We start from the raw sequence: 16757 nt of genomic DNA on the forward strand, positions 1-16757 counted from the left end.
TGAAAAATTATAAACAAATGAGCCTCGTGGCCTCTCCCCAGTTTTGCTGATTGGACTTTGAAGTGGAAATTATTTTCTTGTACCCCCCCCCCTCCCAACACACACACGTTAGTGAAATCAGTGGTGAGCTAGAAGAACATATTGTTGTTTTTTACGAATGATAACCGATGTAATGCGGTAAACATGCTTTAGAGGTCTTTAATATATCCAAGATTTTTTTTTATCACGTCACTTTACGGAAACTGCCTAGATCAAAAATTCTCCCGCGCAGAAACGAACAAATGAAAATAAGGTCTTTTTAGTCTACGCTACGTACACCGATTGATTAGACAAACGTGCATTATGCATAAGCTGATGTTCTATTCTAAAGGAAATATTTTTTTAGTCGTGGCTTTATATCGATCATTGGACAAGCCAGTTCAGTGTTCAGTCTGCTATTGTATTGTACGTTTATAACCTGCTGTTGTCTTTTGTATTGTACGTGTGTAACCTGCTGTTGTCTTTTGTATTATATGTGTGTAACCTACTGTTGACTTTTATATTGTATGCATATAACCTGCTGTTGACTTTGTATTGTATGTGTATAACCTGCTGTTGACTTTTGTATTGTATGTGTATAACCTGCTGTTGAGTTTTGTATTGTATGTGTATAACCTGCTGTTGACTTTTGTATTGTATGTGTGTAACCTGGTGTTGACTTTTGTATTGTACGTGTATAACCTGTTGTTGACTTTTGTATTGTATGTGTATAACCTGCTGTTGATTTTCGTATTGTACACGTATAACCTGCTGTTGACTTTTGTACTGTACGTGTGTAACCTGCTGTTGACTTTCGTATTGTACGTGTAAAGCCTGCTGTTGACTTTTGCATTGTACGTGTATAGCCTGCTATTGACTTTTGTATTGTACGTGTGTAGCCTGTTGTTGACTTTTGCATTGTACGTGTATAGCCTGTTGTTAACTTTTGTATTGTTCGTGTATAACCTGCTGTTGACTTTTGTATTCTACATGTATAGCCTGCTGTTTACTTTTGCATTGTACGTGTATAGCCTGCTACTGACTTTTGTATTGTACGTGTATATGCTGCTGTTGACTTTTGTATTGTACGTAGGTAACCTATTATTGACTTTTCTATTATACGTGTGTAGCCTGCTGTTGACATTTGTGTTGTATGTGTATAACCTGCTGTTGACTTTTGTATTGTACGTGTATAGCCTGCTATTGACTTTTGTATTCTACGTGTATAAGCTGCTGTTGACTTATGTATTATATGTCTATAGCCTGCTATTGACTTTTGTATTGTACGTGTGTAGCCTGCTATTGACTTTTGTATTGTACGTGCATAAGCTGCTGTTGACTTTTATATTGTACGTGTACAACCTGTTGTTGACTTTTGTATTGTAGGTTTATAACCTGCTGTTGACTTTTGTATTGTACTTGTAAAGCCTGCTATTGACTTTTGTATTGTATGTGTGTAACCTGCTGTTGACTTTTGTTTTGTACGTGTATAGCCTGCTATTGACTTTTGTATTGTACGTGTATAGCCTGCTGTTGAACTTTGTATTTTACGTGTATAACCTGCTGTTGACTTTTGTATTGTACGTGTATAGCCTGCTATTGACTTTTGTGTTGTAAGTGTATAACCTGTTGTTGACTTTTGTATTGTATGTGTATAACCTGCTGTCGACTTTTGTATTGTACGTGTACAGCCTGCTTTTGACTTTTGTATTGTAAGTGTATAACCTGCTGTTGACTTTTGTATTATACGTGTATAATATGTTGTTAACTTTTGTATTGTATGTGTATAACTTATTATTGACTTTTGTATTATGCGTGTATATGTCCTAATACTTTCTCCTAGACCCACAAATCTGTGACTATATTGTCAGACGGGTGCTTGCAATAAATAGTTAAATTTTATGATTATCAAATTCTTTTCACTTAGTTCGTTTATTTCTGTATTTGATTCAAAATCTTGTAAATTTTACCAGCCGTTGCTCTGTAATAAACCAAGGACTTCTTTGGAACATATTTTTTCAGTTTAGTTGACTGTAAGAGGATCCGGGTTAGAATAGGTCCTCAGTACACCTTGCTTGTCGTAGAAGGCGATTAAATGGAGCGGTCCTTCCGATGAGACCGCAACAACCGAGGCCCCGTTACAGCAGGTGTGACGCGATAAAGATCCCTCTTCCTCAAAAGCCATAAACGCCGAGCATAGGCCTACATTTTGCAGCCCTTCAACGACAGTCTCCATATGAGTGAAATATTCTCGAGCGGGACGTAAAACAATATTCAATCAATCAATCAGTTTAGTTGACACTCACAAATAATCTGTGTAATTCTTACCCTCCCCAAAATATTTTCGGTCAATGATTTCGGTGTTTGCATTAATGTTCTTGATTAGCTACATGTATATTGTATTAAGCCTGGTGAGGCGAACTGCACTGTGTAGAAAATCACAAGATTTGGAGGAAACTGAGGTCGGAAGATCTATGTGACTTTGTGAGATCTCCGCCATTTTTGATGTGGGACCTCTGGGGTTGTTGACCAAAAAATATAGATGAATGTCCTGTTTCAGCTCGATCTTTTTCATGCAATTTGGTCATTACGAGCCAGAGGTTTGTGCTCGCTATTCTATATCAGCCTAGTGGCCTAGCTCCGTTTAAACTGATTGGAATTTTTAAAGGGACTGATTCACGATTTCCTCCAAAATTTTGTTTTTAACTTTTAATGATCAAAATATATTATCTAATGTGTATAAAAGATTTGACATAAAAATCAAGGTTATACATCATCACAGAAGCTCATTTTAAAGAGTTTATTATTTGTTTTGTAAACAAAGATTGTGGTATTTTATTGTTTACGAAACTTTAAAAAAAATCGATATCGATATAATTTTATTATATCGTTCACATTTATAGCATTCTTTGGGTAAAATGTGTCATCTAAAAGTAAAAATTTGTGATTATGCCAAATTAAGATGCTTTATATTATAAAATTAACATTTCATTGGTTTGTTTGCATACATGAAAAGACTGGAGTTTTTGTTAAGGTAACATATTTAAGGCTAAAATATTACTTTTATTCTTGCGTTCAGAAGTTCCAAATTTTTGACTTTCAACATATAATCAGTTATGTTTTTAATATTTAACATCAAAAATGAAAAATATATTTTTCAAAAATCGTGAACCAGTCCCTTTAAGTAGAAAAATTGGTATCAAAACTGGTATAGAATATTGAAGAACGATTTCACGATTTACGAGAATCGGGCTTAGCAAAGTAAACTTTTATAATATAACATCCACCAATTTCTTCATCGTCTGTTTCAAATTTTCGCTAAAAAATATACCTCGATCGTACGTTATTTTGTACGGTTGTAATCTCGTGGGTTTCAAACGATGCATATTAGATGAAATCAGCGGTACATATGTATGCTAAGAACACAATTTTCATTTTTTTAAATTTGGATATAAAGAAAGAAAACACACATAATCAAATTACATGTTGTTTATTATTGTCAAGGTATACAAAACTAAACTAAAATAAACTAAATATATCGACATAAAACACTGACAGATATAATATGAAAACAAATGGAAAATAAACGTTTATACTAAAGAAGAATTTATCATATTTCTTTTTTTACAATTACCAAGGTTTTGGGAAAAATAAAAATGCGTTGAAATTCAGTCATATAATATCAACAGGTAATATTTTTACCACGCGACTTTTCAAAGAACACAAAAAAAGTTATTTTAGTGGAGGCTAATTTAGCAGGAAAATGTGCATTGCGCACAGCGTGTTTTTTATGCATGTATATGAAGGAGTTATGTTATCGACGTTATAAATTGTACTTTTAAAAACGATTTTTCGATGATTTCACAAATATGTAAAAGAAAATTTATTCTAGATATTCCCAGAATTCCGCACTTTGGCACCCGAGCATGCACATTAGCTGCAAAAACTATGATATCGCCCGAGAGTGATACAGTTTAGCAATAAATAATCGAGAGAGCTACAGTTTAGCAATAAATAATCATTGGAAACTTCAAAATTCTCACTCTACATCGTGCATCTCCTGAAGGGGTGCCACATACTCTTAAAAGAAAACCTTAGAATTAATCTATAACAACGGACGAGGGATGAAAGTGTTTTATTACGTTTTTATTTATTTTCAAACCCTGGCATTGTATACTGATATAGAATTATAGAATTGGCTTGATCTGTTTCATGTCTTATTGCTTAAAAAGTTTTTATTTTAATTTAGGACCAAGAAATAGATGGGTATTCTGTTTCGGTAATACCATCAGCAGAGAAATTCATTTATCATATTTTGTAATTGAATTTATTCACCTATTGAGAAATACAATACATTAAATCAAAATATGATCACCTAACAAAAATTGATAAATGTGAATATTAGTAATAATAATTTTTTTTACGTTTTCCTGATACATATACGTGCATTACATGTATAGATATGATATGAAATGAGTAGATATACATGTATAATATGTTAGAACGAGCGCAACTACATGTATACGAGCGGATCCTGAAAATTTCGCCAGGGAAGTGTGTTCCACCTTATGCATTTGTTAGGGTTTAATTAAAAATATGGATTTTTAAAATAAAAATATTTATTATGTTAAAACTAGAAGTCCAAACAACTAGACAAATATATTTATTGTCTACCTAGCCTAGGGGCGGTGGATGTATATTTCCAATGATTTTGCTTTTCAGGGGCGAATCCAGGATTGCGGTTGCGGGGGGTGCCACTTTATGAAGCAAGGGGTGGTACCCTGAGGCGAAGCCCCTCGAATATCCTGGATTTTACAGATTTTATAGGGCTTGAAATATTTCTCCTATTTAAGTCATTTGTACTATATTCTATCATTTTTAATAAAGTGAAATTAGTAAAGTGACACAAATTTTAAGGGTTTTTGGAAAAAAATAAATTCTCCGAAAAAAGTTATTCAAGAAATCAAAAGATTTTGTCATTTATTTCTGCGGGAGTGGAAGATTGCTTGTCTACCATTTAGTCCATTTTTCTAAACAAGATACCACGATTTACCTCAACTTTGAAAATTTTAGGAGGTGCGTGGGGGGGGGGGAGGGGAGATGCGCCCTCTCCCCTTAAATCCGCCACTGCTTTTGATACCTCTACAAATTGTAATGATACCCATTTTTTCATGAATGTGTTGTAGTTCATTTTGATAACCTATGAAATATAGTACGAACATGTATATCTAACGGCTGGGAATTTCGACAGAAAACATATCAAAAACGACTTCGAAGATAAATACCATTTTGTCAACAATAAAAACACATCCACAAACCTATATGAACAAAATGGGTTGTTTTTCCCCGTTTGTGTTTAGAATTTAAATGAAAACTTGTTGAAGAGATCTGAAGCTGACCACTTACAGCGAGTGATCTCTGACGTAAAGGATGCCGGGAAAGATTGTGGTTCCGGTATCAAAACGTACCGTCTCTTATGTCCAGTTTGTCTACATTTCAGCGATGCTACATTCTATTTTTAGTATACCATTAGATACTGTTCAAAAGAGTAATCTCACTGTTTATTAACACTGATATCAACAACGCCAGACACGAACTGGTACACAGACACTGTTAAGGAAGCGCCAACCCGGAAACAAAGTTTGGGAAGTGTTTCCAAATGTGGACCTCTGAATTGAATAGACACACTGATAAACACCCGACAGGATGTTTTGTTTCACTTCCTTCTGATTAGAGTTATCTACACTAAAACTTATGAAAATTATTGATCAGTAATATTTTACATATCCTGTCTTATTTACATACATGTACTAAGTATTTCATTTGAAAATAAGAATAGAGAATTATGCAAATGAGATAAACATGTTCTCGACATAGATATATGTTACGATTATATTATTACAATCCCTTTCATGTAAGCAGTGATATTTTACTCTTCAGAAAAACGAAAATTAGGCGTTACTTGGGCAACTGTTGTATACAAATCCTATTCATGGCTAAAGACGATTCATTTCTGATACCAAAATATCTGCCTGGTATGAAGATTATTTTTCAGAATGTTGCAAGTGAATGCCCCAGCACCTAAACAGGAGTGATTGAATTACATTTCTGATGTTTGGTAGCAAAGATAAAACAAAAAAAGTATATTCCTTCACCGTATGCACACATGTGGATATTTTACTTCATGAGATTTTCTCGAGTCATTAAAACAACCGATGAAATGATATAATCACATACAACATTTGTTATTAGTACATGCAAACATCGATTTATTTTTTTTGGTCACTTGATATAATAGCGGTGAATGGTAGTATAGAAATACAAAGCTGAACAGATGAATTGAACTCATACATGTACTGAAGCACAACCATCCTCCCCCTTACGATTTAAAAGATTTTAATTTTAGGTTTGGGTAAAACTGCTTCTTTTGCTAAGATTTTTATATAGATATAACGGTACCTTTTATCTCCATTTCTCTCAACTGTAAAACACAACACTAAACTCTGTCTGAACTCATTATATCTGATAGAAAGTAAGTAGCATGTGTTTTCACTGAAAAGTTACCCAAGGTAACGCAGAAAATGAGATGTCGTTGGATATACTAAATATTAAAACCGTGACGGAATCGAAGAAGAAATAATTAATGGTTCTGATATTCCGTATTAGTATATACATTCTTATGGAAAGTTTGGATTCCTATTTTAGACTCACCATACCCCTGGCGATCAATCGTACAGATTGAACAAACTTCAATCTGCCTTTACTGAGGATGCTTGCATATCAATTTGAGTAATCCTAAACTTGTCGTTATTGAGGAAAATATTCTTAATGATGTCGCTTATATTTTCCTATGTAAAACTTGTATCCCCTATCGTGGCTCCATCTTAGTACACTTGATGGTAATAATTTGAACAAACTTCAACTTGCACTACCTGGGGATGCCTTCATAATGATATGAGTTATCATGGCCCAGCTGTTCCTGACAGTATTCTGGAATATTTTTATTCTAATTTTCCACCATGTAAAATCCCCTATTGTGGTCCCAAGCTATCATCGGGGATCATGATTTGAACAAACTTGAATTTGCACAACCTGCAGGTGCTTGTATACATGTAATGATATGGAATATTAAAGCCCTGTTGTTAAATTTTCCTACGTAAAATTTCAATCCCCTATTGTAGCCCTACTCTACCTTTGGGGACCACAATGTGAACAACCGTGAATCTGCACTACTTGGAGATGCATATAGTGATATGATTCACCATGTCCTTGTTGTTCTTGTGAAGGATATATATATATATATATATATATATATATATATATATATTTATAATTTAACCCCATGTTAAACTTTGATTCGCTATTGTGACCCCGCCTTAGCCCCGGGAGCCACAGTTTGAACAAACTTGAATCTGTAATACCTTAAAATGCTTGTATATCAATGTGATTCACCATGGCCTGTTAAGAAGAATATTGATAAGGATTTCCCCCATATATTCTTATGTGAAAGATAGATCACCTATTGTGGACCCATCTTACATGTACCCCAAAAGGCCATGTTTTGAAAAATCTTGAATTTTCACTACATCAGGGTACTTTCATGAACATTCAAACTTAAACTGGCTCAGTTTTTTTTTTATTAGAAGATTTTTAAAAGACCCAACCCTATTTTTGCATTTTCGTGATTAAATCCCCTTGGAGGGGCATTGACCTTCATTTGAATAAATTTGATTACCCCATACCCAAGGATTCTTTATGGCAAGTTTGGTGTTAGTTGATCCTGTGGTTCTGAAGAAGATGAAGATGTGAAAAGTTGTCGCACGATGGACGCCGGCTGACAAAACAGACCTGAGTGACTCAGTTGAGTCGAGCTGTTCAGAAGACAAACCATGGTTCAATGATAAATATAGAACCTTGCATAAAGAATAAGTAGAACACCTACGATGAAAATTGTAGCTTCTACAAAACAAAAGTATAAAAACCGTAGAAAATCGGCTAAAACGACAGTATCAGAGACACATGGGAAACCAACTACGGCTCCTCTGCGTATCCAACCCAATTTTTTACCGTGTTATTAAAGGCCCGAGGAATAAAATAAATACACTGTAATGACAAGTGTTCTTCATGAACGTTTCAAAAACATTGCAAGAAATCAAAGAGATTATCAAAGAGACATACCGAAAGTACCCGGATCGAACTGGACATACCGATTACTATAGATGGAGTCATCAGCGCATATTTTCTCAGAAAGTGTACAGGGAATGCAGAAATAAATATCATTTGCAATCCTAGTCATTAGTAAACAGTTGTTTATTTTGAGTTGTCCCAGCCAATTAATTTTCAATATTTTGGTCTATTACGTCATTTTGTTTGATATTGGTTTATGACGTCATTTGTTTGATCGTGATAATAAACGACATGTTCATTTATAGCGTTGTGTTATTTCGTTAGACACGTGGATGCTAATCTAGTAACAAACTGAGCTACGTAATGCCAGTGTTTTGCTCACATTATGGGTTTCTCTATTGCAAAATTGCGGAATATAAGATGTTTGATAAAATAAAGTCACATACAAATTACTGAAAATTAAAGGTAAACGTCAGCAAAACAAAAACGGTAGTTTTTCGAAATGACTTTATAACCATTTCGAAAAACTACCATTTTGAAAGGTGTTCCAACGACAATGTAGAGTTTGATATGTTTGAGGTTTTTACGTACCTACATGTAGCTATGGATTTTAAATACAACAGTAAATTTGACTGTACTCCGGAGTAAATTACTACCAAAGCTACAAAATGTACATTCTCTCTGTAGTGAAGCAGAATAATTTAAATGTTGAGACCAGACTTTCTTTATTTGATACATATACAAGTTCTATTCATTATTGTGAATGTGAAACATAGGGATTTTATAGAGCCCCACGTATTGAGCAAGTACATATAATTTTTGAAGAAAAACCTGTGTTGCTTCTAAAATCTACAGTAGGTTGTTTTAAATTCGGCAGATCACAATGTATGTTCAAAGAAAACTTCGAATTTTGAAATATTGGTGTAACTTGCTTAATACATATTATTGTATATCAAAACATGTTATTACCATTTTCCTTTTTTTCTCTCCTGAAATTAACTAATTGTTGCAGTAGAATTGAATGTTACTTTTACAGCTGACCCATGAAGGGTGAAATCATACCTCTAAAGGATGTATTGTGTTCTTTAGGGAATATGATGCGAAATCTTTATCCAAGTACTACTTATCCTTAACAAGCGGATGCCAATTTATGAATACCGCGATCCTAAATAACAAGTATTGCTACGTACTGGTAACACCACCAAATATTGATAAAGACTTGAATGGAAATTTGAAGATAACGAAGAATGATTAATTTTATAACTCATATAAGGAATATAAAATTAAGAACTGGACAAACATGGGTCCCTGGATATACCAGATGTGGGATCAGGTGCCTAAGAGGAGTAAACATCCCGTCAACCGGTCACACCCGTTGAGAGCCCTGCATCTTTATGAAATAAACGGAGTACTCCGTAGTCAAAATCAGTTTGTAAAGAACGGATTAACATGTAACACGAGCGTTGTCTGACCACAAAACTCTGCCAATGCTCTCCGAACCTAATTCCAAATATAAGTTCATCGTTTGAACCTCCCTTCAGTAAAAAAAAAAAGCCACGAAAATTCTAAAAGAAAACATCACGACAAAGTGTCAACATGTGATGTCGTTCCACGCTATATTGAAATGATGTGTTTTTTAAAACTGCATTGACATTGAACCGAACTTGGTAAGTGTTTAGCTGGTAACAGCTATCACATATTTCAGAAGTAGAGTTACAACGGAGGTGAGAAATACAAGCTGTGACCAATTCTATAAATCCTACAGACAATTCAAATTGAGAATTAGAGAGAACGCCCGTTAAAACTCTGGAGGCATGGCCAGGTGTCTGAAGGAGTAAGCACCCCATGCTAACCGATCACAACCAATGTGATCTTTATATTTTCATCGGATAAACGGAGTCTCTAAAGAACAGCCTAGCATTAAACATGTTATAAAACATTCAATACCATGAAAGTTTGTATCTGCAAATAAAGATCATTTTAACGACCATAAAATTCGCGACATGCTAAGTTTAAATCCCTGTAACATTAAATTATTTGTCAGTACCTTGCCTTGTTTTAGAATGTGAAACTTATACGGTACCAATTTTGATGCACCAGTTGCACATTTCGACAAATAATGTCTCTTCAGTGATGCTCAACCGAAATGTTTTCATGAAATGCAGAATATGTTTATTGCGTATCAAGTCAGTGGAGAGACAAGAGCAATGTTCTTCCATAGAACGTTTATAATAGTAGGGTATGTAGATCGTTTGCCAATGGATTGTTTACTAGTCTGTATATCTGTTTGCAACATTCGTGAATGGAACGTAAATTGGATACTATTCATTAACTCAGAAAAAAATATCTGTATCTTTAAGAATGCTTTTTGCAGGTGATAGAAAACGAAAACGCTACATATAGGCAAATTTGTGTAAATTTTATTGATATTCAAATGATTCATGCATAACATTTAAATATGGAAATGGAAATCATGGCAGGAAAAATGTACACGTGTGAATGGAACGTGAAACATTCTGAAACGCTCGGTAAAAACATATACCTTAAAAGTTTGAACTAGTGGCAATAACATACGAATGTTTATAATTGTGTAAAAGAATTCTAGTGTAAAATAAATCGAGGCACTTGCATAAACTTCCTTGTGACACATAGGTGACACACAAGTGATCGTGCAAAATGATTAAATACTAATATGCTCCCCTCCTTGACAATAAAAGTAGGTATGCTATCGTTACAAAGAGGTTTAAAGTGTATGAAAACGTTTAGACGAATATTCAAGTGTTTCTGTTTAAATCTTCCTCGTCTTCAAAGACGTGTACATAGTATAGTTGTTTCTTCCCTGATTGAGGTTGAACATATGAACCTATTTTGAATTCTTCAAGATTTTAACACCTGATGTATATATCAATATAAATAAAAACAATTCTTAACTTTCAGCATACCATTCACCAGATACAAATTCTACAGCAGATATTTAAACAGATATTTGGCAATTTATAAAAAAAAAAAACAACAAAAAACAAACAAAACTAAATAAAAATGATAAAACAAAATACAAAACAAAAACCCAACAAAAACAAATGCTATAAAGTAATAGCATTAACACTCTGGATCTGCATTATCAAAGTGAATTCACATACAATTTCAAATCTGCCGGTAGTTTTTGGACATTATTAAGTGTTTAAATCATGTAACATACATCTAATGCAAAATGCTATGCTTCAATAACTACTATTTATTTCAACTGGTGGTATTCTTTTCAACAAAGCCTTTATTGTGCGTTATTCGACCGTTGTTTGACAGTGGCACTTCAGTTTATTACAGATTGTATATCAAGTTTAAATTGTCTCATAATCCCAATTTTCAATTATTCTGTCTACAATGATCCCTGTACTCTATATCGACGATGGTATTAAGACGTTTCGTAAAAGTTATCGCTCCTTCCCAAACGGTGGCGTTGATGTCGACAGTTATTGAGGTGCTGACAAAGTATCAAAACGTGTTAGGAGTCTTACGAAGAATGACTAATGGAAAGCAGAAGGATGACTGTGTAATTACAATGAAAATGATTACCTATCTTACTATAACATCGGGAGGGGGCTTTAGTATGCAACATAAGGGAAATGATGTGTAGATCTAAGTTTTTTATTCACTGATTTAGAGAAATGCAATAAAAAGTGACAGTTTTCTAGAAAGGTGAGTAATGTCAATCCTGTCCTGATATGTAGGTCTTCCCATATCACGTATTTTCTACTGACTAGGGCCCAGTCTTTATAACAGGCGTAGCATTGTTGTTGATGATTCTCGTTCATTTGGTTCAATGTCTACCGACCACCTAGTCTTGATTCTACCATTGCTCTCTCACACGAAATCGTACTACATCTAAGAAATAGTAATGTGATTTTCCCATTTCTATTTGTCAATAAATATACCGGCGATTTTTGTTATGCGAAAATGATCGAGTGTCTTGTCTTTTGAGGTATGTAAATAAAGGACTCAAACTCGTTCATACTGACAAGATAACCGAATTCCAAATATTTTGTGATTTCAGTGGATGGATGCTTAATCTACAAAAAGCATCTCCTGAAATAATAGTTCATCCGTTTATATATCGATATCTTTGTTATAATACTTTATACTACTTAAACTTGACCCAGTTACCCACACCTACAGGAAGTACTAATGGAGAATAATAACAATAATAATAAAGCCTTTATTTATCCAGGATTACATATTTAGCGATAACGCTAGTTTTCAATATGGCCCTGCATGGATTAAAATTGTATGTCTAAATTTCAATAGAAAAAAACTCTTTCAATAAAAAAAGATTGTAATATACAATGTAGTCAGTATTTTATGTAAGATATTAATGCATACACAAAGAGTACCTTCTTTTCGTTTTCTCTGGAATGCAAATTCATGTTTTAAAATTTTAACTCATAATATGAATTGTTCTGTGAAGGAGATGTAATTACTTAGGTCGGCAGTTGGTGAAAGTGGAAGGGATGTATGAAAAACTCTTACAGCCCCCCCCCCCCCCCCCAAGAAAAAAAAATAATAAAACAACAAAAATTAGACGCTGTCATCTAGCCTTATTATAAAATTACTTTACCGATCAAAATTTCATTGATCAAATAATGGATGGGATAGCGCTCAGGCATATACATGTATACAGTGAAACTTCTCCAAACCGGCCCCTCAGAAAAACGGTTCTCCCTGAATATCGACCGATTTTCAAAGTCCCGGCAGAAATCTTAACATTTCCTTACAAAGAAAGTTTTACAAAATCGGACACCCCTGAAAACCGGACATCGGCCACTTTTTAAAGTACATTTCTTAAGAAACATGTGTAATTTATTCTTAACATATCGGCCACTTTTTGAATACAAGACAATTTTGGCCAGAGGTTGATCAAGATCGTCCAGGTGTGCAAATTGACTGACTGACCGGCCAGGTGGGAAATTATCGACCGGAGGTGTGAAAAATACTACTGGCCTCTTTAATTTATATTGTTTCCCTGTTCTGTCAATGATGTTAATTGACACTTATCTAATCCAAGAGACCTTTCCAAATTCTGTACAACATGTAAAAAAAAACCCAGTTAGGAACATAATGAGTTAATACAGTATCAAACGACATATTGTTTCACCATACTATCGTATGGATATAAACGGTAGTTAATAAACAACGAACCCATGACTGTTATTGATAATTATTAAAAGATAGATTAATTTTCTTGGTTTTCATAGACTTAAAATTCCAAAGAAATGTTCATATTACAATATCATATTTAGTACTGTACGTTTTAAAAACGTCAAAAACAAATGTTAATGACATAAGCGATGAATGTAAACAGAGTTTTTATAGGTAAGAGGAATTCCAATGATAGGCTTGTGTTTTCTTTATGTATCCTGTTATAGATTTTCAGTTTAAAATTATATGATTTCAGCGAGAATATTTCTTGTAATTCATAATTATCTTTAGTTACAAGCGGACTAATTTAATCTCCACCGATAATTGATCATAGATCACCAGATCAAAGTGGACAGTACCTACTTTGTGAATATTGAGATAAAACGTCTATAATTGCTAAATTCTCGGAATACCGGCCATCCCTCTAAAACGGCCGTTTTCTCCGGTCCGAGAAGCGGCCGGTTTAGAGAAGTTTCACGGTACTTGCAAATCTTGTCCTTCAAGAGGTGTGTGGCCGGACGTAATGAAGATTAAATCGTACTGTTCAATACCAGCATGATCGCTTTTGTCTTTTTACCTCGATTATCAGATTTAATTTTCTTTGTGAACATTCAACAAAAGTCATTACAAATACTTCTCATCGCACTATCTGCGAATTCACTTCATAGAAATGCAAAATACATGGATTAGTCGATCTCTTATTGTAGTGAATTAGTGAACGTGGGTACAAAGATCCCATAACACAAACGACAGAGAACATTTTATCATATTCCCTCCGATTAAGCCAGTTGGTACTAGTTTAGGTATTCAATTACCAGATATTAATTCCGATGAATTCCCCTTTTACGCAAAAATTGTTTAACAGATATAACAAATCCCAAATACAAATAATTCCGAATGATTCGATTGTGGTTTCCGCCACAAACTCTAAAAAGATGAATGCAAAAAATAAATAAAACATAAATCCTAAACTCATATACAAAAATAACCTACATTGTCAGTTGCGTGTTTTTACATCACATTATAAAACTATGTTAACAATAGATTTGTCAATTTAGACCTCAGGATGTCCGAATACAATGTAAAATGACAATCCTTACTATGTTCAACATTATAATTACATCTTGCTTACTCAGAGCATATCACACTATAGTAACACAAAATCGCAATACACACAATAATGAAGACATGAATCAATCTAATATGGTGCGTCTATCCATCATTAGGTATTGGCATACATGCTGTCCGAACTAAGATAGTTCCAAACAGACCGGAAGCAGAATTCATATTCTTCCTGAAATGAAAACGAGGCAATGCGTAATTATACTGTAAAGACATGTTGGGGATTATGCAAATCAATGATATGATTTTATTATCGGCCGGTAGGAGGTGGGCTATTATATGTTATGGTTGTTGAAAGACGATCATGATTTACTGCGGTTCTACATTATAGAAAAATAAACTTGATTCCATACATCCAAAGCCTTCATTTTCATTTGATTATTCCATTGAAATGAATAACGGTATTTACATATATTTTATCTCGATTTAAATAAATGACAATTTATCCATTTTGGTATAGGGAATATGTTGACTCGTACCAAATATTTTTGCACTACAAGATACAATTGAACTGCAGGTATATGGGTTTATGGCAAGTAATTAAAGTTTGTATTATTTACTTTCTTTTTGTTGTACGCTTTATTTTATTCATGTTCTCTATTTTCATACGTTACTAGATCCCCAAGAGGGACGTTAAGCAATATACAATCAATCAATCATACGTTAATTTTTCAAAATGATATTCATTCAAATTTGAAGTTTACCATAGCTACTTTATATGCTTAAATGCATTCCACATATGAGTATTTTTATTTCTTTAGAGATGAAAGCTACTTGATAAAATGGGATATTATCTAATGCAGAGGATAATGTCTAAAATGTGAACAATGCCCTTAACCTAACAAAATGATTGTTTGATTGTATCTTGCTGAACGCCTCTCTCGAAACATTTTCACTCATATGGAGACGTCACGAAGACCGATGAAGGGTTTCAAATTTCGACATATTCTCGGCGCTTACAACCATTGATCAGTGAGGGTTATTTAGCATGCCACACCTACTGTGACACGGGTCATCCGTTTTTTAAGGTCATCTCCGAGGACCCATGACATTCACACCTGATTCCGAGCGTTTGGCGATGGAATTGTCACTACCTGTTTAAACGACTTAGGTCTGTCGCAGCCGGGATTCGAACCCGGTCTTACGCATGCGGAGCGAACTACCAAAATGAACTATAGTGAAGGACTTAATGCCAGGGAAAACTATGTTTCGATTTGAAAACACGAATGTTTCTAAATGGTTTCCTCTACATAATTTTGATAGTTAATAGGGATACGTGTTTAGCTTACTCTCAATTTCGTATTTTAATGGTATTTATGAAATTGCTCACTGTTCATTATTTTCAATTTTTCATTTTATATAGCTTTAATAGCTACGAAGTAGATTGTGTTAATAAATTTTCTTGTTTTTTTTTTCTCATATGATTTTATCCTTACCAGCCTAGTTATAGATAAAGTAAATTGTATTGAACTGTACCCTTCTGGATATAATTTCCGGTCTGTGACATTGCAGTTGTTGCACGATGGTAAAAATGTCCACCTCATCGTCCTGCAGTATTTGTTCTACCGCGTTATAGACCGCTAGAAATACCCCACAACATGTAGCACCGTCCCTAAAACGGAAAATAACATAGACGTTTTCTCATCAACCAACGATTTCATTCTCGATAAAACGTTAGTTGATATATTGTACAGGGACCTTTCTCTTGTAGATCCATATTGGTAACACGGCACATGTAGGATCGTCAAAAAGCAAAATTCAACATTTACTAGCAGTTAAAACAGCATATGTTAGAAATCGGAATACGTTTACGTAAAACTTTCACACAAGATGACACAGGTTATCAAAGGACCATACTAACGCACGCAGCTGAATTTGTGGTACTCCAGTATGCAGAAATACAATTTCAAAAATAGTACCGGAAATGGTACACGATACTCTCGTCACAAGCTTATGTGAGGTGTTTTGTCGATGTGTTTGTTGTGACATTAATTAGCAAACATGGCAAAGCACCACGAATTATCGAACTTTATTAAGAAGGTATGCTACACCAGAGAAATTTGATGTAGATGAAAAGTGGGGGATATGTACAACAATATTTTGAAGTTGAAATTTTTCAAATTTACTTTATTTTGTCAAAAAAGACAGTTTTAGTAGAAGGTAATCTGAAAAAAAATTTAAAACCCTTGCTGGACTCGAACCAACGACCTACATTTCAGCAGTCGGTATTCAAACCTACTGAGCTACTCGGCTAGGTATTTAAACGGAAAAGGAAAAGACAAATATTGCTGATATCG

The 16757-nt window shown here is 34.1% G+C and overlaps 1 protein-coding gene across 2 annotated transcripts in view; it reads right to left on the bottom strand.

Moving 5' to 3' along the window:
- LOC125662941 (receptor-type tyrosine-protein phosphatase epsilon-like) overlaps positions 1–16757 on the bottom strand; it is a 118460-nt gene that overhangs the window by 65731 nt on the left and 35972 nt on the right. Inside the window, exons 24-25 of one of the 2 annotated variants that reach the window (XM_056147216.1) lie at positions 15937–16072; positions 10546–14632 (exon numbers count right to left, since the gene is read on the bottom strand). The exons of the other annotated variant lie outside the window; for it this stretch is intronic. Of the exons in view, the coding sequence (XP_056003191.1) occupies positions 14561–14632; positions 15937–16072 (208 nt within the window). The 3' untranslated portion in view covers positions 10546–14560. Of the gene's footprint in view, positions 1–10545; positions 14633–15936; positions 16073–16757 lie in introns of those variants that run through there. 2 annotated transcript variants of the gene reach the window in all.

The sequence above is a fragment of the Ostrea edulis genome, chromosome 8 (genome assembly GCF_947568905.1).
Source record: "Ostrea edulis chromosome 8, xbOstEdul1.1, whole genome shotgun sequence".
Lineage (NCBI taxonomy): Eukaryota > Metazoa > Mollusca > Bivalvia > Ostreida > Ostreidae > Ostrea > Ostrea edulis.